This window comes from Nanorana parkeri, unplaced genomic scaffold (assembly GCF_000935625.1).
Source record: "Nanorana parkeri isolate BGI_ZX_2015 unplaced genomic scaffold, ASM93562v1 scaffold1320, whole genome shotgun sequence".
NCBI lineage: Eukaryota > Metazoa > Chordata > Amphibia > Anura > Dicroglossidae > Nanorana > Nanorana parkeri.
The window spans coordinates 433140-456762 of NW_017307588.1; the positions used below are offsets into that span (position 1 = coordinate 433140).

At 47.0% G+C, this 23623-nt stretch overlaps 1 protein-coding gene across 5 annotated transcripts in view; it reads right to left on the bottom strand.

Moving 5' to 3' along the window:
* Positions 1-248: 248 nt before the first annotated feature.
* SHMT1 (serine hydroxymethyltransferase 1) overlaps positions 249-23623 on the bottom strand; it is a 35189-nt gene continuing 11814 nt past the window's right edge. Inside the window, exons 1-14 of one of the 5 annotated variants that reach the window (XM_018569315.1) lie at positions 20586-20596; positions 20109-20113; positions 15996-16095; positions 11098-11243; positions 8570-8685; positions 7119-7279; positions 3885-3966; positions 2771-2983; positions 2291-2407; positions 2083-2205; positions 1285-1401; positions 1099-1209; positions 391-593; positions 249-352 (exon numbers count right to left, since the gene is read on the bottom strand). In XM_018569315.1, coding sequence (XP_018424817.1) covers positions 421-593; positions 1099-1209; positions 1285-1401; positions 2083-2205; positions 2291-2407; positions 2771-2983; positions 3885-3966; positions 7119-7279; positions 8570-8685; positions 11098-11243; positions 15996-16091 — 1455 coding nt within the window. In that variant the 5' untranslated portion in view covers positions 16092-16095; positions 20109-20113; positions 20586-20596 and the 3' untranslated portion in view covers positions 249-352; positions 391-420. Of the gene's footprint in view, positions 594-1098; positions 1210-1284; positions 1402-2082; positions 2206-2290; positions 2408-2770; positions 2984-3884; positions 3967-7118; positions 7280-8569; positions 8686-11097; positions 11244-15995; positions 16100-16288; positions 16298-16735; positions 16741-20108; positions 20114-20585; positions 20597-23623 lie in introns of those variants that run through there. The other 4 variants (XM_018569314.1, XM_018569318.1, XM_018569317.1 and 1 more) reach the window with 4 other exon arrangements.

Consider the following 23623-nt stretch of genomic DNA (forward strand, 5'->3'; position numbering starts at 1 on the left):
TGACTGATAGTCGCCGGGAGCGGTGACTGATAGTCGCCGCTCTTTGCAGGGAGATGATCGGAAAGTGTGCGAGCGACGGTATGCGATAGCTCACTTCCCAATCTAAAGAGTCGACATGTGACAGTTTAATTTTCACATGTCGGCTCTAGTTATGAGGATGAGTGTAAATCACTCACCTCATAGTTCTCCTTTAAACCCCATTGGTTCCCACGTCTATCATAAGGACAACAGGGGCACCAAACTGGAAGCAGTTATGGCAGCCATGTCCAGTGTATGTCAGTTTTACAGCCAGCATAGCAGCAAGTTTTATTAACCGTACAAAGAGAACAATCTACAGTATGATACAGTCTTATCTGAACTTTTCTTCCAGCTAAAATTGTCAGCAGCGTTCAGACCTCAGAGGAAGGCCGTCCTGGGTATTCACAGGTCAGGCAGGCCAGGGATAGGGAAGGAGCCTGCAAAATGCTCCACCTCCTCCTTCAGAGCACTGATCTTCTCCCGATGTTTCCCTTCTCCGGCCAGCTGGTCCTTGAACTCTTTTAGGGTTGCTTTGGGGTTCATGTCGTTCTGGATCTCCAGTGTGATCACGATACCTGGGACATAGGATCAAACATGGCATTAGATTTTAAGTTTAGGTAGGCTGCAGGACTCTCTGGATTCAATACTCTGTATCACGAACACAGAACACACACATGCAGACAAGGACTTCTGACTTTCTAGATCTGTATGATTGTTCTGGGTCAGAGGCTTACAAGATATTGACTCCAGAGGATCACCATACCAGCCAAGGAAATGACATGGCCATAATTGACAAAGGAAAAGTTTATAATAAGCTGTATTATTTTATGTATTTTCTAAGCATAACTGGATGTTGATTTTTTTGCAATATTCCATATACAGATGGCAGCCACAATACACGCACTCATCTGCATGCCAGTCAATGCCAATGGATGAATGAATGGTTGCAGAAGTGCACTGTGTAGTCAGTACTGGAGAGGCTTTGCTTGCAGACACTCCCACACGTTAGACCATATGGCTTCCTGCCTATAGAGGCCATTTCTATTGCAATGCAAAGAATCTGCGAGGTCGGCAGCTCACCTTGGTGTATAAACTGTGCGATTTTTTTGAAGTCTCCCTCCTTGAACCCCCGAGAGGTCAAGGCGGGGGACCCGAGGCGCAGGCCACTGGGGCGAAGGGCGCTCTTGTCACCTGTAAGAGAACGGCAGTTAGAAAATTCTTCTCAGGTCTATTTAAGTTCCTATGATGCAGACAGCACACACTCACCGGGACAGGTGTTCTTGTTGCACGCTATTGCGCACGCTTCAAGGACCTTTTCTGCTCTCCCTCCGTCCGTCTTCTTATTGCGTAGGTCAACCAGAATGAGATGGTTATCGGAGCCACCTGCAAAGAGAAAAGGGAGGAGGAGAGTGTGTCAATGTGAAAATATTCTGCACATTATAGCAAAAGCTCCATTGAGGCCAAATTCCTTTACTTATTAGGGATGCACCAAAAGCGTTTTTTCAGTATCGAGTACCTATACTGGTGCTTCCGCTGGCATGGAGCCGGCTTCCCGGGCAATCAGGAAGCTGGGCGCCTGCTTCCTGATTGCACGGGAAGCCAGCTCCATGTTCTTTGGCCGGCTCGATCGTGATTGGTCGGAAAACCGTCTTCCCTGCCAATCAGCATCGAGTCGGCTGTTTGGACAATCAGAAAGCCGGGAGGTGGGTCATTACACACTGCCCTGCTTCCTGTTCCCCTATGGCACTGCCTCTGACCGGAAGTTCCAGTATCAGAGCATTTGGGCGAGAATGAGTACTCACCCAAATACTCGGTATCTGCACCGATCCCGTTACTAGTACCGGTGCATCCCTACTTTTTACAAACAGCTGTGAAGCCTCCGTATGTCATTCATTCAATTTATTTACAACCCCTCTTTCCACCACAAAGTTGACAATCTAACTGAGATTTGTACAATCATAGGGATGGGGTGAAATATCAAACTTCAGGGAAAAACTGGGTGCATAATGTAAAGCTTTCAATCATATCCTGATAAGACAAGGGACCCTTAGCTGTGCTTCTCACCAGTGACAATGTGATAGCCCAGCTCCTCCAGTGCAGCCGACATTGCCCGGCAGTTAGAGACGACTTGCGCCTGGTACAACTTGAACTCGGGGCTCATAGCCTGCTTGAGTGCTACAGCGATACCTGCAAGGAAGTAGAACAACATGGAGTAAGTCTGGTTCTAACTTGCCCACTCCTCAATAGACTACAGCACCCTGCTCTGCTTTACCTGCTATAGCGTGGTTATGGGGTCCCCCCTGCAGCCCTGGGAACACTGCCTGGTTTATCAGACTCTCATAATTATACAGAACCTCTTTTCCAGTCTTTGGATCCACACTGCGCACTCCTGGAAGATAGACATATAGAATACGTGTGCATAACGAGCTGGATGAACAGACAAAACACTCAAAATTTGCTACATGCACTTGTTACAGCATTGGATGCACATCATTGCTCTGGACCAGCTTTTCGATAGCGGCAATGGGTGGACCATGCCTACACAGCGTGTCAGAGCTCAGGAGCACAATTGGAACCCCAGAACAGGAAATGCCTGAATAAGAACTGGCAGATTTAAGAGTGAAAATCATTTAACATATCAAAGCATATAGCGCATTATAGTGATTAGGCTTAGCTCCAAATTTACATAACAGGTTGAAGTAAAATACCCCTGTGAGGTCCCCCAGATATAAAACAATGCCCTCCAGCTCACCTTTCCGATAAAAGATCATGCCGGCTCGGCAGCCACGGAGAGTTTTGTGCGTCGTGGTGGACACCACATCACAGTGCTCAAAGGGAGACGGGACAACGCCGGCCGCCACCAACCCACTAATGTGAGCCATGTCTGCCATGAGGACTGCGTTATTTTCATCAGCTATGGCCCTCATGCGTGCATATTCCAAATTGCGGGAGTAGCAGCTGACACCTAGGGAGAGCGCAATGGTGAGAAGAAACACAAAAATAATGTCAGAGAACAAAGCAATTACATGAAAATAGCTAAAGGGGAACTTCAGTTACCAGTTTGAAATTGAATTGCAGACAGGACGGGTAATCCTGTGAATGGGTTTCAGACCATGACCCCTCTATTATTTATACCTTGTGGCAAAGAATATCCCTTCTCTTTCAATAGATAGGGCTCATGTAAGCTGCAATACCACACCTCAACTGCAGATGGCACTGCAGATGGCGCTGATAATGCAGCTCCTGTTCCCATTAAAAACATGGATGCTTGGGGGGGGGGGGGAGTGGTCAGAAGTCATGCCCTTAGTGATAATGTGAAAACAGGAACAGAGGCAAACGAAGAGGCTTTTCTGGCTAACAAAGGTAACCGCAGATGCTTAGTGGTAACTTCTCTAAGGACTTTCACATTTTAATTTTAACTTTAGAATGCGGAAGGGCTGAAGGGCTCAAACCTCTTTTAGGGATTTATTGCTGTCCGAGTCCCTATTTGGGAGGTTTATCCTCACTCACGGACAGAACAGGAGGTCCTTCCCACTTCCTGTTTATTTGAAAGGTGTGTAAGTGAGTGGAAACCCAGCCTACCAGAGACAAAGCAACAACACACATTTTATAGTACAGTAGGGAACATTTAAAACAGTTGGCACAATTTTATTGCCTTCAGTAAGGCAGATTTACTCTTACTTTCTGTTCAGGTGATGCTGTCACAGGACAGAACAGGAAGCGGGATAAAATCTTCTCAACACGGACACAGACAGCAATTAAAACCTGACAATGGCTCCAACCCTTCCCCAATAAATGCTTATGACAGAGGCGGCCTTTCAAAGTTTACAATGGCTGACAGGTTCACTTTAAAACTGACAACTCACCCGCTATGATTAGCTTTGGATGAAATAAGCGCGCATTTTCCGCCAGTCTGTCGTAATCAATGTAGCCGGTGTCTGGATTTACCTGATGTGAAAAGTATAGATTAAAAAGATGTAAGAGCTGCCCCTATATAATCTACAGTGGTAACGTTGACATGTGCCCACCTTAGAAAACAAACTGTATATTATTATTATTATTAATATACAGGATTTCTATAGCATCAACAGTTTGCTCAACACTTTACTATACAAAGGAAGATATTACAGTTACAATGCAATTCCATGCAAGATGATTAGGATAGCCTTTTTCAACCAGGGTGTCGTGGCACCCTGGTGTGCCTTCTGGCTACCTCAGAGGTGCCTCGAGATGTTAACAGCAACCTACCTCTCCATGGTGTAGGTGGGCTAGCCGCCAGCACCATGTAAATTAATGTCGCTAATTCAGGCAGAATGCAATCCATTCAGAGGACAGAAGTTTGCCTCCGCCCAGGCCTGGTCCATCTGCCACTCTCTGCCTACTGTGGAGGGAGCCATTCTGACATGAAGGGGGAACCCTACATTTGTGTGCGTTTGCATGGAGGTTCCCCCTCAAAATCCACACCAGACTCCTATCTCAGATAAGAGTCTGGTATGGATTTTGTAGGGACCTCATATGGTCTTTCACATTTACGGTTTTTACATTTTGGACTGGGGTACCAGTTGAGATTTTGCAGACTTTTAAAGAGTGTCATGATTGGAAAAAAAGGAACACTGGGTTAGGAGAACCCTGCTCATGAGAGCTTACAATCTAAAAGGAAGGGGCGAGTGATACAAAAAAGGTAAGAAGTGTGAGCGGTAAGTTGATGGTAAAAATTTAGTAGTTAGGTTGGGATTGGCTTCCCTAAATAAAAGAGTTTTTAGTAGGGATGCACAGATACCAGTGCCGATACTTGGCATTTTCATGAGAACTACCAGGGTTACAGCTGCGACTTGGCCCTGGCGCTCCACCACTGTCCTGAAATCATTAGTCTGTATTGTTTTAGAAAAACAGTCACATGGCAAACAAAAATGTATCAGTACTTGGACAAGTATCAGTACTCGGTGCATCCCTAATATAACAAATCATAGATAAAACAGGGATGCACAAATCCCAGGAGCCCTGTAGTCAATGCTCCTTAAAAATGACAGCGGCCTCCTGACCGTTGAGTTTTTCTCTAGTCTTGGAGCTGGAAAAGTATCAGTACTTGTACCAAGTACGAGACCTTGGTATCTGTCATCCCTAGTTTTAGGGATCGCCTAAAAGGTGACAGAGTAGGAGATAGCCAGAAAGTTCAGGGCAAGGAGTTCCAGAAGAAGGGATTTAAACTGAATATACGGCCTAACCTCAATGCAATATCAGAAAAACAGCTTATAGTGTACTTGAGGCTCCAATAATCTTACACCAATGGAGGAATTTATAAGAAATATCAGTCTTTATGTTCTCTGTACATGTCTCACACAGATCATGTGACCTGCTGCCATAAAGTTACAATGCATAGACTAAGTGAGTGATGACCAGGGGAGGAGAGACTGAGACAATGCAGGTAGGAGGAGAACACAACAGACCGATGACATCATTCTCCCAAAATGCACCTCCAAGCCTAGGCAGTCACTTGCCTGGACTACAAGAATGACTTTCTAATGATAATACATTACTCTGTTTCTGTAGGTTGTGACCTGTGGGATATATTTAAACTCACAGATATTACAAAAGGCTTTGGTTTTTTCATTGCTCGTATCGTGACTACAGTGATCACCCGGCAAAGCATTAAGTCTTCATCAAATTAACGTCTCTGTAAACCACACCGACACCGATTTCAATAACAAGGGAAAATAATTGCTTTTGTAAAAAAAAACTAAAAAAAAACCCGGTGAATAAGCGTTTAATGGCTCGCTGTAACAACAGCTAATTAATTCGGAGAACAAGCTTGTTAACACAGCGCTGCACGACGCAGGATGGAATAATGATGATCGATGAACAATGTATTATGAGAAGGATTCTATGAAGATACAGAAGCTCTGCAGGGATGGCTGGAAAGAACTAATGCTGTTCAGTCTTGTTTTTGCAAATGAGATCTGACACTAAGTGGATGACGGGGCTTCCCACGGTGCAGGGAAATAAATACCAAAGGTGCACGCAGACATGAGATGCCAGTCTGTCAATCCGGCTATTTCCTGCTGGGATTCTCAGGGAAACACTGAGAGGACAGGCTGATAAACCTTGTCCAGTTATTACTATTTTGCCCCTTTGATAAGCGCTGTGTATGGAACACATACCTGAGGGCTGTCTGACTGTGCCAGTATGCCTGTACATCTGATTGCCCCCTAGTATCTATAGCCAGTATAGACTGCTACCCAAATGCCCGAGGGCTGTCTGATCATGCCTGTACATCTGACCGCCCTCTAGTGTCAATAGTCACTGTCGATCTCCATTAAAAAGCTAGCGCTTCCAAATATAAGATATTAAATGTAGGATGATCATGCCTGTACGTCAAACTGACCCTCTAGAGCCCATGTTCAGTGTTGTCTGCAAACCAAATGCCCAAGGACGGTCTGATCATGGCTGTACATCTGATTGCCCCCTAGTGTCTATAGCCAGTAAAGTCTGCACATGCCCGAGGGCTCTCTGATAATGCCTGTACATCTGATTGCCCCCTAGTAGCTATAGTCAGTATAGACTGCTACCCAAATGCCAGAGGGCTGTTTGATCATGCCTGTACGTCAAACTGACCCTCTAGAGCCCATGTTCAGTGTTGTCTGCAAACCATATGCCCAAGGACGGTCTGATCATGCCTGTACATCTGATTGCCCCCTAGTATCTATAGCCAGTATAGACTGCTACCCAAATGCCCGAGGGCTGTCTGATCATGCCTGTACATCTGATTGCCCCCTAGTATCTATAGCCAGTATAGACTGCTACCCAAATGCCCGAGGGCTGTCTGATCATGCCTGTACATCTGACCGCCCTCTAGTGTCCATAGTCACTGTCGATCCCCATTAAAAAGCTAGCGCTTCCAAATATAGGATACCAGTGTACACTCCCCCTTCCTCCTGCGGCAGCCAATTACCTGGTCTGTGCACTGTCACATAAGCAACTAATGACTTTCAAAATGTCAGTCATTGCAATTGGGCCACAAGCACCCAACTCTCTGCTGGAACTTTTATTATAAATCTAAGGACAGTGACTCTTCTCTTTGGCCTACGGCACTGTCCACTCACCTTGTATGGCATAGACTCAAAAAAGATGGAGGTGGCAGAGATTTTTTTCTTGTCGGTCATGAAGCCATGTGTGAGATGACCACCATCAGGAAGGTCCAATCCCATGATCCTCCCATGAGGCTCCACCAGGGCAGTGTAGACAGCAAAGTTGGCGGGAGAGCCTATAACAAAACACAACACTGGATGAGATGAAAAGGACCAGAGAGAGAGCAAATGGGGTGATGCCTATAGCAACATAACATTAATGTAACACTTTCTATCATACAATAACTCAAGGAGAAGGGTGATTGGCAGCAGTACTTTTGAACCACAGACATATTATATTATAACCAAATCTAACCAGTTTTCAGAATACCTTAAAGAAGAACTCGGGTAAAAAAATGTATTAACCCTTGTAGTGGGGCTACCTAAGCACTGCAAGGGTTAAGTACTTGTTTTTGCCTAGGGAAAATAAAGTTATACTCACAAGATCCTCTGAGCCACGTTACTTTAAGGCTAGGTTCACACCAGATGCAGTGGGTTGCGGCACGATTCTGGCCAGAACGCACTGCATCCCATTGAGGTTAGCTCACTTTTTTGTGGGGCAGGAGGGGGTGTGGAGGGCCATTAAAATAAATGGCACCGTAGCCATGCCCTTCGGACGCAATGTGATCAGCCGCACGGGATCCCAAGGCCCATTGTGCTTGCAGTCGAGTCCGGTGAGATGAAAACGCACTATTTTGAGACAGGCAGGAGGGAGCGCTGTCACAACTGACCATATCAGAGGATCGGGCGAGTATAAATGTTATTTTTGAACCTCGGCAAAAACAAGTACTTAACCCTTGCAGTGCGGGGGTAGCCCCACCTGCATCTAATGGAAGAAAAAGTACTGCGGAGGAAATCTCCAGACTGAAGTTGAATGTTGCAGCAAGAGCTGCTTTTGGCATTTTATGTTTCAATGGGCAGTTTATTTTTATCTTGTTATTTTAGGCTGAGATCATCTTCTTCGTTCCTGTAGGTTTTCAGGAGTCCCTCCAGCGATGCGCCCGGTCTCTGATCCAGCGCCGACTCCTCCCTCTTCCTGGCACTTCCTGTCCCGCGGTGTCTGTGCGGGTGCACGCTGCTCCATAGACTTACCTTGCGTCTCTCCTCGTCTCCCGGCCGAACATCTGAACTGCGCATGCGCCCGCCCCAAGATGCTTTGCGGCCGCCCGAGAATCTTCAGATCTTCGAACGGGAGCGCGCGGCGGAGACACAGGCAAGTTTTAACGCTTTTGTAAAAAAAATTGTAAATGTTTTTGCATATATCTGCAACTTGCTAGCGATAGATATATGCAAAAGTATGCAAGGGTTTAATAATGCTTTACGTTTAATTTGTAAGGGAGTACAGGTTTACTTTAAACCAGTCAAGAGCTTCTATTGAGCAATCCAAGCAGCTCTCTGGTTAGAAATCACAGGAGGGATTCTCTTACCGGAATACGGCTGCACATTGACGCCCCATTTCTGCGGGTCCAGATTGTAAGCTTCCAGAGCCCTCTTCTGACACAGCCTCTCCAGCTCATCCACATGCTCTGTGCCGCCATAGTACCTGTTGTCATTCACAATGGGAGATCTCATGAATAAAGAAAATGGATACAAGACAAGAGCAGAATACAGAAGTGAGGAGTACTGATTGTGTCACGTTGGTGAGGAATGCAATCAGTAAACACCCCACTGCTGTGTGTTAGGCCAGTCCTTTGGCTTACCAGTGCATCTAAACAAAGTGTTAAAGGGGACCTTTACCCCCTTTCACTAATAATTACATCAGTGTTCAGCTCTGCATGTCGATAAAAAAATCTTCCTACATTCATTAAACATTTTTTATTATTATTTTACTTACAATTACTGTCTTTTTTGGTTGAGTGGGGCACTGGTGATGCCTCACAGATTTATCCTGGCTGCATCACCAGTGCCATCTCATCTGTAACCTTCAAAATCTCCTGATATCTCAGGGAAAGACATGTTTCCCCTTCAGATAATGTGCATGGTCACATGTCCTAGTCACATGTGTACAGAGTCCCAGGAAGTAAAGGGGATGGATTAATCTGCCCTTAGTAAAAATGGCCGCTAAGGACAAGAAAAATAAGGAATGCAAAGAACAAAAAGCCGGCAATTATCTATAAATATCTGTTTGTAGATTGTCATTACTAAGCATTTCTAAAAAGGTGAGTTTATCATTTTAAAGAGAAGAGTGAAGTTCCTCTTTAAAGCATATGTTGCCGTTCAGTGTAAGGTCCTCCTATACTGTGCGGGCCCCCTACCCCTGCTAAAAGGTACCTGTAAAGAAATAGAAAACACACCTGCATCTATGTGTGTGATGTCACCGTCCTTCCAGCGTGATTCCGAGGAATGCTGAGCAGGCCAAATCTTGCAAAAAGAGACTCCAGTCCATTGCAAGTGTCTTCTTGCAATATTTAAGCTGCCCTGTAATCCCTAGGACAGGGGTAGCCAAATTTTGGCCCTCCAGCTGTGGTGAAACTACAAGTCCTATCATGCATCTATCTCTGGGAGTCATGCCTGTGGCTGTCGGTCTTGCAATGTCTCATGAGACTTGTAGATCTACAACAGCTGGAGTACCGAATACGGGTTCCCCTGCCCCATTATCACACCACAAGCAGTGTGATGTCATCCTTACGTAGGCACCATAGGCGGAAGATGGGGGTGGGCCAAATATCAAATCAGCTTTGCAGGTTAAGTTTTGCTGATACTTTTAGCAGGTGATTTTTACAGGGAAGGGGGGGGCTGGGAGGGGCTGGTGCATGGCATTAGAAGTGCTCCTTTTAATACAAAATCTGCTTAAACTATGAACTTTGTAAAGCTAATTTTTACTTTGCCAACAAGGGGTCCAGATACACTGAGGACACAGTGAAAAGGTACATGGTAAATGTCATACTTGTGCAACTGTTTTTAATTGACCCCACCAGTGTAAGCACAAAAACTCAGCATACGCTGCCGAGAGACCCGCTGCTGTTTGTAAGCAGCAGTCTCACACATCTCCCTGCGGAGTCAGAACTAGAGCTCTTCAATCAGCAGGGAGCAAAGCCTTTGTCAACTGGAGAGCCCCAATTCTGCATTAGCAGGTGGAATGTTAGAGCGCAGCAGAGAGACTTCTGCTATCTGTAAGCAGCAGTCCCTCTGTAGTGGTTTAACACAACCCCCCCACCCCCCTTTTCCCTTCTGCGGAGTAAGAACTAAAACTCTCCAATCAGCATGGAGTGAAACCTTTGTTGACTGTAGAGATCTAATTTTGACTCAGCAGGTGGCATTATGTCAAGACTGCTGCAGAGAGACGGCTGCTTGAACACAGATAGAAGTGGACGTCATTGCAGTGTATGCTGGGCTGAGGTTTTCTACTGTCGTTGGGGAGCAATAAACACAATTACACAAGTAAGACATTTAACCTAATAACCTTTCAGTTCACCTTTACCTATATATCCTTTTGCGGTAGCACTGTACGCTAGTAGTAGGTTATCAGACTACATGCACCTCAGTGTAAGTTTGGTGGTGTTCATTTGCACCAACAAAAGCTAATTGGGTTGCAGCAGTCTCTCTGCAGAGGTTTAACATGGCCCCCAGGGCTGAGCAACAACTACAGCTCTCCAATCAGCAGACAGCGAGACCCTTGCTGACTGGAGAGCTCTAATTCTGTCATGTCAGGCCGCTGTGGAGAGACTGCTGCTTTCAAGCAGGTAGAAGTGGTCCTCTATCACTTCACCTTTACCCATATACCCTTTAGCTGTACCCTAGTAATATATTATCAGACTACATGCACCTCATAGGGTGTTCATTCGCATGAACAAAGGCTGAAGGGGTTGCAGCAGACCTACATGGACCTCATAGGGTAAGTTCGGTGGTGTTCATTTGCACTAACAAAGCATACACGGCAAAGAATTCCTGAGAAGTGAACCGTGCATTGGGCGGACTCCAACAGTCATCTCAGCATGAAACTGTGCCCTCTTACCTCTGTCCTGGGTAACCCTCGGAATATTTGTTGTTCATGCAAGAGCCGAGAGCCTGCAAGACGGCGCAGCTGGCGAAATTCTCAGAGGCGATGAGTTCCAGGCCGTACCGCTGTCTGTGCTTCTCCTTGCGGATAATTTCGTACACCTTGGAACAAAATCAGAGGCAATTAAGGGATCATCACCCATTGCTTGCATGCCGTGCAGTTCACTAAGCGCCTGTCTAGTGCATGGATTACCATTGTTCCCACTCTGCCCAATAGAGAACCCCAAAACCTGACCAGCCTGGTGCATGCCGAGTGGTGCAGCACAGAGGTTCAGGAATGGCTCAATGTTCCTTTAAAAAAAAAAGTACTAGTGAACTGCTGTTCTATAGATTTTCCTCTAGCACAGGGGTGGCCAATCTCTGGCCCCCCAGTTGCTGTGGAACTACAAATCCCATGAGGCATTGCAAGATTCTTACAGCCACAGGCATGACTCCCAGAGACGCAAACTCTGGCCCTCCAGCTGCTGTTGAACTACAAATCCCATGAGGCATTGCAAGAGTCTCACAGCCACAGGCATGACTCCCAGAGACAGATGCATGATGGGATTTGGAGGGCCAGAGTTTGCTCACCCCTACTCCAGCACAAATTAAGTTTTAGAAGCCCTTCTAGGCCAGAGGAAGTCAAAGGAAACCGAGGTGACCTGCCCAATAACACAACTTATGTTGCATGTCCATTAGTACCCTGTTTCCCCGAAAATAAGACCTACCCCGATAATAACACCTAGTACTATTTTTGGGAATTGCTAAAATATAAGACCTACCCCCGAAAATAAGACCTAGTTGTGACCATTCCCAGGGCAAGTGGTGGCATAAGGGGTGAACTTGAAGAGCCGCTAGAGAGATACAGCGGTGCCAACGAAGCCGGCGCTAGAGGAAGCGAGGCGGCACCGGAGGAAGCAGAGCCGCATAAGCCAATGTTTCCTCTATAGCGCCGGCTCCTGTCACAGACGAAGTGATACCAAATGCACTCCGCCTGTGAGGAATCCATAGTGAAAGCTTCACTCATTCTGGCCAGCGATTGGTTACCAAATTGCTCTTGGAAAGGTTGCCCTGATCACCATATTTTTTGTACATGACTACATGTAGACTGTTGTACAGGAATAAGTGTGGATTGTTGTACAGTAAAAAAAAAAAAAAATAAGACCTACCCCGTAAATAAGACCTAGTGTGTTTTTTTGAGCCCAAAAAAATATAAGACAGTGTCTTATTTTCGGGAAAACACGGTATCTGAGAGAACTGACAGGTCCTCTTGAACAGGAAGCTGTGTCCCTGAACACAGACACACAAGGGATCTGAATGGATATTTCACCTACAATACAGCAGCTTTACAGTCTCGGCCTTTGCTCGCTGGGTGTTGCTGTGATGATTCCGGCTCATGTAGGTGAGGGGGCATGCTGGGAGTTTAGAAATGTAATGAGGTTCATTTTTTTTGTATAAGATCCTTCCATGGCTATTGTCCTGTAGGAAAGACTCCAAGTGAATCTTTGCATTGCCCATGCAGGACAGAGCAATAGGATCACCTTGACATCCCAACAGCACGTAGAGTCTACCATTTTCTCCACCGATAAAAGCACATTTAGGTATTTGCATCACATGACTCACTCTGCAAGGGACAGCACTGCTGCTTGGTGATTGGCCAAGGCTTTAATGAGAACCCAATAGAAGAGCACAGACTCTCTTTAAGAAATTATTTCGGGGTGGGGGAGAGGCCTAGGTGAGGATAAAAATCACACTCCTTGCGGTGTGATCCTGGGGCAGGGGAACCTAAATTCGGCCCTGCAGCTGCTGTGCAACTACAAATCCCATGAGCCATTGCAAGACTGACAGCCACGACTCCCAGAGGCAGATGCTTGATAGGATTTGTAGTTTCACCACAGCTGACATTGCCCACCTCTGCTCTCGGTGAAAAGAGAACTGTGGCTTTGGTTGTCATGGGGTCGCTTGCTGGTGTTTCCAGAGACGATTTGTCTGCATTTCGGTGGACACACTATTTAGGGCCAGTGACATCCATGACAGAAAGAATGATTACGTAGGGGAGGGATATATTTCGGGTATTGTGGCTTCAAGGGGAACACAGTGTGAGTGAACGATTATGACTTTATTATCATGAAACAGATTGTTAGACTTTGGCCAAATACAAGAAGAAGGCGGCAATCTGCTTGTTAACCAGTTCCAAATATTAACAAAGACACAGCCATGAATCCTAGAGGCAGAGGCATGATGGGATTCTTGAATACCATAGCCCCCCGCCCCCCCCCCGATTCTTCTGGGAGTGTCTAATTACCATCTGTGTTGGCCCAGCTCCTCTGTCCCTCCTTCACTTAACCTTTTAGCTGCTGGGGGAGGAATGAAGGGGAATACTATAGAGCAAGGATAGGCTAACTCAGACCCCCAGCTCAAGGAAAAAAGCTACAAACCCCATCATGCATGCGAGTCATGCCTGTGGCTGCCAGTCTTGCAATGCCGCATGGGACTTGTAGTTGCACCACAGCTGGTGTGCCGTTGTTTGCCTTCTTCCCGTGCTATAGAGTGGCAGCTCTGACTTTGCTGGGGCTGCTGACATTTAAGATGGCAGCACCCAGCAGCAGTCTTAAGGTGCCCATACGCCTTACAACCATCGCACGACTTTCATCCTGCGACGGTTGTAAGGTAAAAGCTCGTACGATCTGCCCATTTTGGACAGGCAGATCGGACTTGCGATCATCGCAAGCCCTCCCCGCTGAGGGGAGGGCTTCCGATGATTGCAATGCTGAGCGGGCTGTGTGCGCTTGCCCGCCCGTGCGGCATTTGTCTCCCGAGAACGCCACTAATATGCCGAAAATCGTACGATTCTCTTCAGGTTTTCGAGCGTGCTCGGAAGACAAAAGACGTGCGACCGTACAGTAGAAACGGTCGCACGCCTTCCATACACCTGCCGATTATCGTGCGATCGCGGGATCACCCGTGATTATCGTACGATAATCGGTAGGTGTATGGGCACCTTTAGGGCGTTTTCGGATCCAGGGAAGAAGGCTTTCATAGAAAATATATTTTTATTAAGTCATACAAACATTACATCACATGTGCTCACAAGCATAGAATCCATATTGTACTGACATGATCTTAGCAGAGTCTCAGCATAGCAGCCAAGAAGGGTCACTATTCCAGGAGGGACGAGGACTGCTGAGCAACAAGTACATAATGAAATAAGAGGGGAGGTCTCTTCCAGACACTCCTACGTTGGGAAATGGGAACGAGACCTTGGAACCTCACAACCACCGGAAATTTGGCCACCTGCTCAATCAACATCTCCTCTATGGAAACTGCCTTTAAGTCACTCACACGATGGTACCTGGTGCCGTCCAGACTGGCCCATCTCCACCCCTCACACTCACCATCCTGTTTTAGAGGCTGTCCAACATCGGGTGATGTTCTCCACACGTGGTGGTCCTGCCCCATGCTTGCCAGATTTTGGTCGAGTCTTTCGCCTGCTGAACAGTTTGTTCTCAGTGAAGCTTCACAAAGACCCATGGCTAGCCTTGCTACACCTCAAATCTCCGCTCCTCACCAAAAGCCAACATCGCCTAGCCATACATGTTCTACCAGCGGCTAAACAAACCATAGCTTCAGCATGGAAAAAGCAATTTGTACCCTTCGGTGAAGTTACGCGGCGAATAGACTTTCTGCCTGAATGAGAAACTGACCAGTATCAGACACTAACAAAACCTTCACCAAGATCTGGCAACCTTGGATAGACCACACACACCCCTCCCTGACCCCGGATAGTCTCTCAACCCTGTAGACCTGAACGCCTTGAACATTAATCCCGGACAAGCCCAGTGCCTCCCCCCCCCCCTTTCTTTCTCCTCCTTCTACTTCCACCCTGTTCTCTGGACTACAGCACTTAGGATTCCCTTATCCAGGTTGTTCTCCCACATTTGGATGCTCAACTGTCCCGAGGAACCTGGTGACCCTGAGTCCCCAATTTTGAACCACCCAAGATGTCTAACGTTACCATGTTCCTCTGTAATGCTCTCCTCAGTATTGATTACTGTACTGCATTTTGTATGTTATATGTTGTTATAACCCAATAAAAACTTTGAAACAAAAAAAAGAGGGGAGGTCTCTACATGTAAATAACATGCATGCAATACATTCAACGCACATAGAATCTTATGGGATGATTTATGTTGAAATGAATGGTCTGGTGACAGGTACAAAAACTAGGGATGCACTGATACTAGTATCGGTGCTGATACTGGAGTATTTGGGCGAGTACTCACCCAAATTATCCGATACTTACCTCCAATACTGGAACTTCCGGTCACAGGGAGATCTCCCTCTGGTCGCAAGTGCCAAGGGAGCATGGAGGCGGCTTCCTAGTCAATCCGGTTTCAGTTGTTGCTAGGCAGCCTGGCTTTCTATCCAATCAGGAAGCTGGGGGGCTTCTTGATTGGTCAGGAAGCCAAGCTGGACTTTAAATAAATGGACAAATTTATATTTGTTACAAATCATTAAAAGGCAATTATATAAAACTTGGATTTATCTTGATATCCATGTCTTATAATCCTCTGTACACGAGCACTGGTAGAGGAGCAGTGCTGCCAGCCAATCACATGTGCTGGATATTGGTATGCTGACATGGAACAGGCCATCAGGGAGAGCAGAGTGACTTATGGGTGTGCTGCTGCTCCGTCACTGTCCAATCAGTAGGCGAGAGGGCGTGTTCCTGACCAGTTCATGATGCTGCTGCAGTGGAGGTCACTGCCTGGGTCACATAAAATGTAGCCGCCTGCCTGCAGTTCAACTCTAAGCCGCTGTAATACATTTTAGTGGAAATGTTGTCATCCCATATAAAAGATCTCCAAAGCTCACCTCTGGATCATTAACTTCGAGAGGCTCCAGTACCATCTGGTTATGGGAGGCCCATAGATCTGTGTGCCCGCCATTCATCTCTGGGGTTCCGGCCATCCTCCTGGCTGACGTCTGCAAACAAATGGAAAACATGTTATACGTTCCATCCCAATCATCACCATATAGTATAAATCCACCACACACACCCCTCGGGTAGCTAGGTTCACCATGGGCTGGTTAAGAACTATGGACTAAATGGTGATCTTTGAATGCAATAAATAAACTCTTATCACTGAATATGATCTTATCAGTACGTCACTCTTCTATTTCCTGGGTGTAGGGGTGTCATAGGCAAATACTCAGCTCCCAAGCCCCTAAAAGATTTAGCATCTGGGCCTCCAGGTCTAGGACATCCCATATACAAGGGGTCTATTTATAACTCTTTTGCACTGCCAAGCACTGGGTGAATGCCCTTCCCACCACTAGATGGCGGTGAAGAGCATTGAAAATTCCTATGCTCTTCAGCGCCAGCTAGTGGTGAGAATGACGTGCAAACTGCATTTACCCAGCATATTGCATTCCCACCACTAGATGGTGCAGAGGAGCAGAAGAATTCCTATACTCTACTGCAGGGAACGAAACACAAACATCATTCGTGCTTCATAAAGTCAGTGCATGGCTGGGCTGAAGAGTTATAAATAGACCCCCTAAACTTGGGGAAAGGACAGGATCATTTAACTCCCCCCCCCAGTTGCACATACTCACCTTCCTTAACTTCTTGTTGCTTTGTTGAGACTCCAGGAGCACAGAGAGGATGCACTGTGTAAGCTCCGAAACCCAGTCCACATGTGACAGCCAAGGGTAGACACCAGCAGTGGAGTGAGTGCTTTAAATGTATGAAGGACCCCGGTGTATATCATGTATTAGGAGCACAGACCCTTTTATATTATAGGGGGAGGATGGGGTGGACATTGCACCCTGAAGATCCCATTAAATGTTCCTTCAGGACTGCTGATGAGACGTTTCACAGAGCCAAATTTAATGTAGTCACTCATCTGTGGGATCATGCAGCGGTCACAAGTTTTCACTAACTGACCAAATCTTCACTTACTAACCCAGGAGAGGGCGAGGGGGGAGAGGGGGAGGCACGCATTTCCTCTAAGCAGAAAAAGCGAATGTTCTGCCTTGTTTGGGGTGATGAGGGAACGAACAAATCCAGGGCAACGTAAAGCGGGGGACAGCCGGGGCAACGTAAAGCTGGGGACAGCCGGGGGCAACGTAAAGCGGGGGGACACCCGGGGGCAACGTAAAGCTTAACAGTAGAGGGATAAGTAGCAATAAAAGGCAACAGAACTTTCTCTGGGTCAGTCACAAACTAACATGCTAGATTTCCATTCCGACAGCGCTGCTTATATTTAGTAGCACTGACCAATCACAGGGCATCCCGCAATGTAGACGGTGTGACAGAAAAATGACCAAAAATGAATCACATGACTATAAAACCATCCTAATAACATACGACAGAACGAAACATCTGTGACGTTCTTATTAAACCAGACTATTCTAATGCATAAACCGTGTGACAAAAACATTCGGTGACATCACTGCACCTGATTGGTGACATCACTATCCTATTACACAGCGTGACAGCAACACACCTGATTGATGACATCACTAATATATTACACAGTGTGACAGCCCCGCACCTGATTGATGACATCATTATTCTATTACACAGCGTGACAGCCCCGCACCTGATTGATGACATCACTATCCTAATACATAGTGTGACAGCGCCGCACCCGATTGGTGGTATCACTATGCTAGTACAGTGTGACAGCCCCGCACCTGATTGGTGGTATCACTATCCTAGTACAGTGTGACAGCCCCGCACCTGATTGGTGACATCACTATCCTAATACATAGTATGATAGCGCCACACCTGATTGGTGACATCACTATCCTAATACATAGTATGATAGCGCCACACCTGATTGGTGACATCACTATCCTAATACATAGTATGATAGCGCCACACCTGATTGGTGGTATCACTATGCTAGTACAGTGTGACAGCCCCGCACCTGATTGGTGGTATCACTATCCTAGTACACAGTGCGACAGCGCCACACCCGATTGGTGACATCACTATCCTAATACATAGTATGATAGCGCCACACCTGATTGGTGACATCACTATCCTAATACATAGTGTGACAGCGCCGCACCCGATTGGTGGTATCACTATGCTAGTACAGTGTGACAGCCCCGCACCTGATTGGTGGTATCACTATCCTAGTACAGTGTGACAGCGCCACACCTGATTGGTGACATCACTATCCTAATACATAGTATGATAGCGCCACACCTGATTGGTGACATCACTATCCTAATACATAGTGTGACAGCGCCGCACCCGATTGGTGGTATCACTATGCTAGTACAGTGTGACAGCCCCGCACCTGATTGGTGGTATCACTATCCTAGTACACAGTGCGACAGCGCCACACCCGATTGGTGACATCACTATCCTAATACATAGTATGATAGCGCCACACCTGATTGGTGACATCACTATCCTAATACATAGTATGATAGCGCCACACCTGATTGGTGCCATCACTATCCTAGTACGTACACAGCGTCGCACCTAATTGGTGACATCAAGATACAATGCCCCCAAATTTGACTACACACATTACAGACAGTGTGACAGCGCCGCTCACAATTCCTGATCTCACTGTCCACGCACAGATTGTACGGCTACACTGACTGTGTGACATCACCACAACCAAACATGGCCTTTCAGCCCGGTCACAGACTGACCTGTTACATAGGCTGTGTGACTGCGCCACAACATGCAATGTTCTAGCCAATACAGCCCATTAGGGCCTGGTCACACTTGCCCATTTCCGCACAGCAACAACGCATCCGGCATGCATATGAATAGGACGTACTCCCTCGCGGCCATAATGAACATTTGAATCTGACTGGCGGCTGTGCGCAACACAGACTGTCCCTGCTACAAGGCCTGCCATGCTGAATCCAAAGCCATCCCGGGCTACAGACACGGAGGAGAGAATTGGGCTTGTTACTATGGGCAACACAAAACTTTGTTTTGGTCCAGACACTTGAGAACCCAAAGGGCTCGTTCACACAGGCGCAGGGGTCCGTGTACTGTAAATAAGCAGCGGGACCTCTGCGCCCGGGAGATGTATACAGCCGCGCATACACTGGTAAATGCCGCTTCTAGCGTATAATTGGATGTGCGTCCAGTGGCATACATGGTAAACACACACCAATGCATGCATGTCCCCGCCAGTGTGAACGAGCCCCACGCTCACCACATACGTTGCAATCCGATTGCACAATCTTCTGTAGTAATTGGGTCTGCCGGATCCATGAAGAAGGATCAGTGACAGTCTTGTGCTCTGCGCAGATTTCCGGGAACTTACCTGAACCGAGATAGAAGGGAGCGAGGGACACCGGCCGACAAAGGTTTCGTGACAGAGGAAACGCACTGCAAGCCGGCTCACATCAGGCGCTGCGTTCACTGCGTCTTGAAGAGGTTAATTGGAGCCAAAAACAAGTTTTACACATTAACTTTTCAAGGGCGACATAAAACCTGCCAGACAACAAAGTTCAACGCGGCGGCGCAGCAAGTCTGAGCGCAGCTAATGGCCACAGACCAGCAGATGTGTCCCCGTGACAGCTATGAGACAACTGCCAGCCCCGAGATGACCCCAGGGGGCCACCATGGGCAGAACTATAACGTCGCTGCACGCCCCAACGGCTGCAAATCTGTCCCATCGCCCGCTGTATGAAGGTGGTGGGTGGCCTCCGACTTCAGTACAATCTAGTCACACTGCAGACATAAGAAGTCTTCTTCAGCTGATAAGGAACTACAAATCCCAGCATGCTTCACTGTATAGGGGACTACAAGTACTAGCATGCCTAACTGATGAGGAATTAACCCCCCTCCACACACTATGCTTCACTGATAGGAAACTACAACTCCCAGCATGATTCACTCATAGGGAACTACAACTCCTAGCATGCCTAACTGATAAGGAACTACAACCCCCTGCATACTTCACTTTTTTTATATACCCACACCCCACTTGTATTTAACACCCGACCTTTATATATCATCACCCCTCTAATGTATGTACTTTACCTGGATATAATATCAACCCCAATACCTTTATCTTTCTAGAATATATCCCCTCCCCCCCCCCTAAATATCATCAACCCTATAATGAATGTAATGTAATATAATATAATAAAGACCGCTCAGTGCGCCTTACTCTCTTTGTGCAGGGTGACTGATCTTGTCTCAGCACCTCCTGTAATAAAGACCGCTCTCTGAGGCTCTCTCTCCTTGTGAAGGGTGACTGGTCTGGTCTCCGCCCCCTCTTTGTAATAAAGACCAGTCACTGCTGCTCTCTCTCCAAGTGCAGGGTGACTGGTCTAGTCTCCGACCGCTCCTGTATATATCCCTTCACCCACCTTTATATAACAGCTCCTCTAAGTGCCCCCGCATATACTCCCCCCACCTTGTAATATAAGTGCCCGTTGTAGATTCCCCATCCTCATCCCCCGGCTTCACACTCACTCTTTCTCTGCAGCAGCCGACACACACTGAGTCTGAGCCCCGCACTCCAGACACGCCGAGAACCTGGCACGGAGCCAGACCTATCAGAGCACAGCACTGCCCGGCCCCGTAACCAATCATCCACAAGTCCGCCTCGCAATCTGCCAATCAGGGACACGAACCTTTCCGGGGAGCCAATGAATGGAGGGGGCACCTTTCCCGCGGGAGGATTCCCCACGCTGTCAGTTTGTGATGTCCGGAAGGATGAAAAGCTAGATCGCAGACAACAACTGAATAACCAGAAAATACATTTCATTCACTATCATTTCTTCTGATGCTGATCCAGTGGCTGCAGTACTTTCGAAGTCACTGACCGGAAGTTTCAAATTGGGAATCCTGACTTTCCAATCAGGATGCTTAGAATCGAAGCCAGAGGACCAACATGACATCCCAAGAATATGTAGACTGACATTACTGACCCTTTCTTCTGGAAATGCTATTTCCCTGGCTGCCATGCTGATCTGATGGCTTCATGACTTTTTGACTCACTGACCTGAAATTATTATATATATATATATCTCAGAGGCTCTGACTTCACTGGCAGCTTGCTTGTTCCCAGCCATTGATTCAAATGATTGAACTCAGAGACAGCCAGATGGCTAGTATTTTTAGAAGGGCCTCAATGGCAACCTCTGTATTACATCCAGGCAGAGGGAATATTGCCTCCAAAGAATAGAGAAGCTGGTGGAGTGAGATGACATCCTACACAACTCCACCCTGGGCACATAGTGTCACCCTTGGTGGCTTGAGTCAGCAATCTCTCCACTTTTCTGCCATGTAGGTGTTCCTGCAAAGTCGCAGGTTGTGTCACCGAAACCCTACGCTGTAAACTGGGCTGTATATTACATACTCCGGACCCCTGCACTCTGTACATTACATACGCCTGACCCCTGCAGTCTGTACATTACATACTCCTGACCCCTGCAATATGTACATTACATACGCCTGACCCCTGCAGTCTGTACATTACATACTCCTCTGCAGTCTGTACATTACATACTCCTGACCCCTCCATCTCTAGGACCCCTAATATCACCTATGGACCCCAAAAGAAGCTGATAAAGCAGAGATCTGCTTTATCAGCTTCTTCTCTCTGGCAATAGCAGCCAGATGACTGACAGGTGAATGCGGAAGTGATGTAACACACATCACTTCTGCATTCACAGCCCGGACGGGGATCAGCAAGGAGCTGATCTCCCGTCCTCCTCCTCCTGACGCCCTCGGATCCCCTGCACTCTGTACATTGCATACTCCTGATCCCCTGCACTCTGTACGTTGCATACTCCTGATCCCCTACACTCTGTACATTACATACTCCTCATACTCCTGACCCCTGCACTCTGTACATTGCATACTCCTGACCCTGCACTCTGTACATTGCATACCTCTGACCCCTGCTCTCTGTACATTACATACCTCTGACCCCTGCTCTCTGTACATTACATACTCCTGACCCCTGCTCTCTGTACATTACATACTCCTGACCCCTGCACTCTGTACATTACAAATCCCTGACCTCTGTTGCCTGTATATTAAATTTTCTCCTGACCCCTGCACTCTGTACATTAAATACGCCTGACCCCTGCTCTCTGTACATTACATACTCCCTGATCCCTGCACTCTGTACATTACATTCTCCTGATCCCTGCACTCTGTACATTGCATACTCCTGACTCCTGCATTCTGTACATTACATACTCCTGATCCCTGCACTCTGTACATTACATACTCCTGATCCCTGCACTCTGTACGTTACATACTCTGGACCCCTGTACTCTGTACATTACATACTCCTGACCCCTGCTCTCTGTACATTACATACTCCTGACCTCTGCACTCTGTACATTGCATACTCATGACCCCTGCACTCTGTACATTACAAATCCCTGACCTCTGTTGCCTGTATATTACATTTTCTCCTGACCTCTGCACTCTGTACATTGCATACTCCTGACCCCTGCACTATGTACATTACATACTCCTGACCTCTGTACATTGCATACTCCTGGCCCCTGCACTCTGTACATTACAAATCCCTGACCTCTGTTGCCTGTATATTACATTTTCTCCTGACCCCTGCACTCTGTACATTACATACTCCTGATCCTTGCACTCTGTACATTACATACTCCTGATCCCTGCACTCTACATTACATACCTCTGACCCCTGCACTCTGTTCATTACATACATCTGACCCCAGATTTTCCCTCACTTCCTGTCTGGTGAAAATGTTGACAGCAGGACAGGAAGTGAGGGTAAATCTCTATAATGGAGCCCCAGATATCAGTCAAAGCCCAATGGGAGTCGCAACCCCTCCCCACTCAATCCCAAACGACATAAAATATGATTGTCTTCACTCTAGAACATGGTATTGTACATTGTCTTACCTGTCTGCTTCCGTTTTACTTCAACATAAAAATAAACAATCAAACATTCCCCACCTACACTGATTTCTCTATGGACTGGGAAGCACCTTGTCCCCATGTCGACGAGGAGAAGGGCCTCTTCCCCACAACCCTGGCCCGGTGGTTGTGTGGTAGTCTGTGGACAGGGGGGACTATCTTAATCTGGGTGCCCCCTTTCATAAAGTGATGCCGCCAATTCCTAAAAAAAACAAACATCCATCAATGTAATCCACAGGTCAATCACGTCATCCAGCGATGTAGATCCGCATCAATCATGATGAACAAAGCTGCCAACTGTCCGGAATAAAAAAAAAGTCCCGCCGCCGTCCCATACCGCCAAAAACCCACCGCAAAATGACAGCTCTGGGCCGAATGTAAACAAATGGGCAGAGCATGTCGTGGCGTCATGACTTGCTCCGCCCACACTGTCAAAACATGAATTGTCAAAAAACTGGGTTGTGTTTTTTTGTTCAAATAAAGCACTTTTTCAGTGTTGTCTGTTTATTTACTATTTGATGAATGTGTATGGATAACAACTACCCCTTACTCGTACATGGGGGGGGGGGGGGGGGGGGGGGGGGGGGTCCCC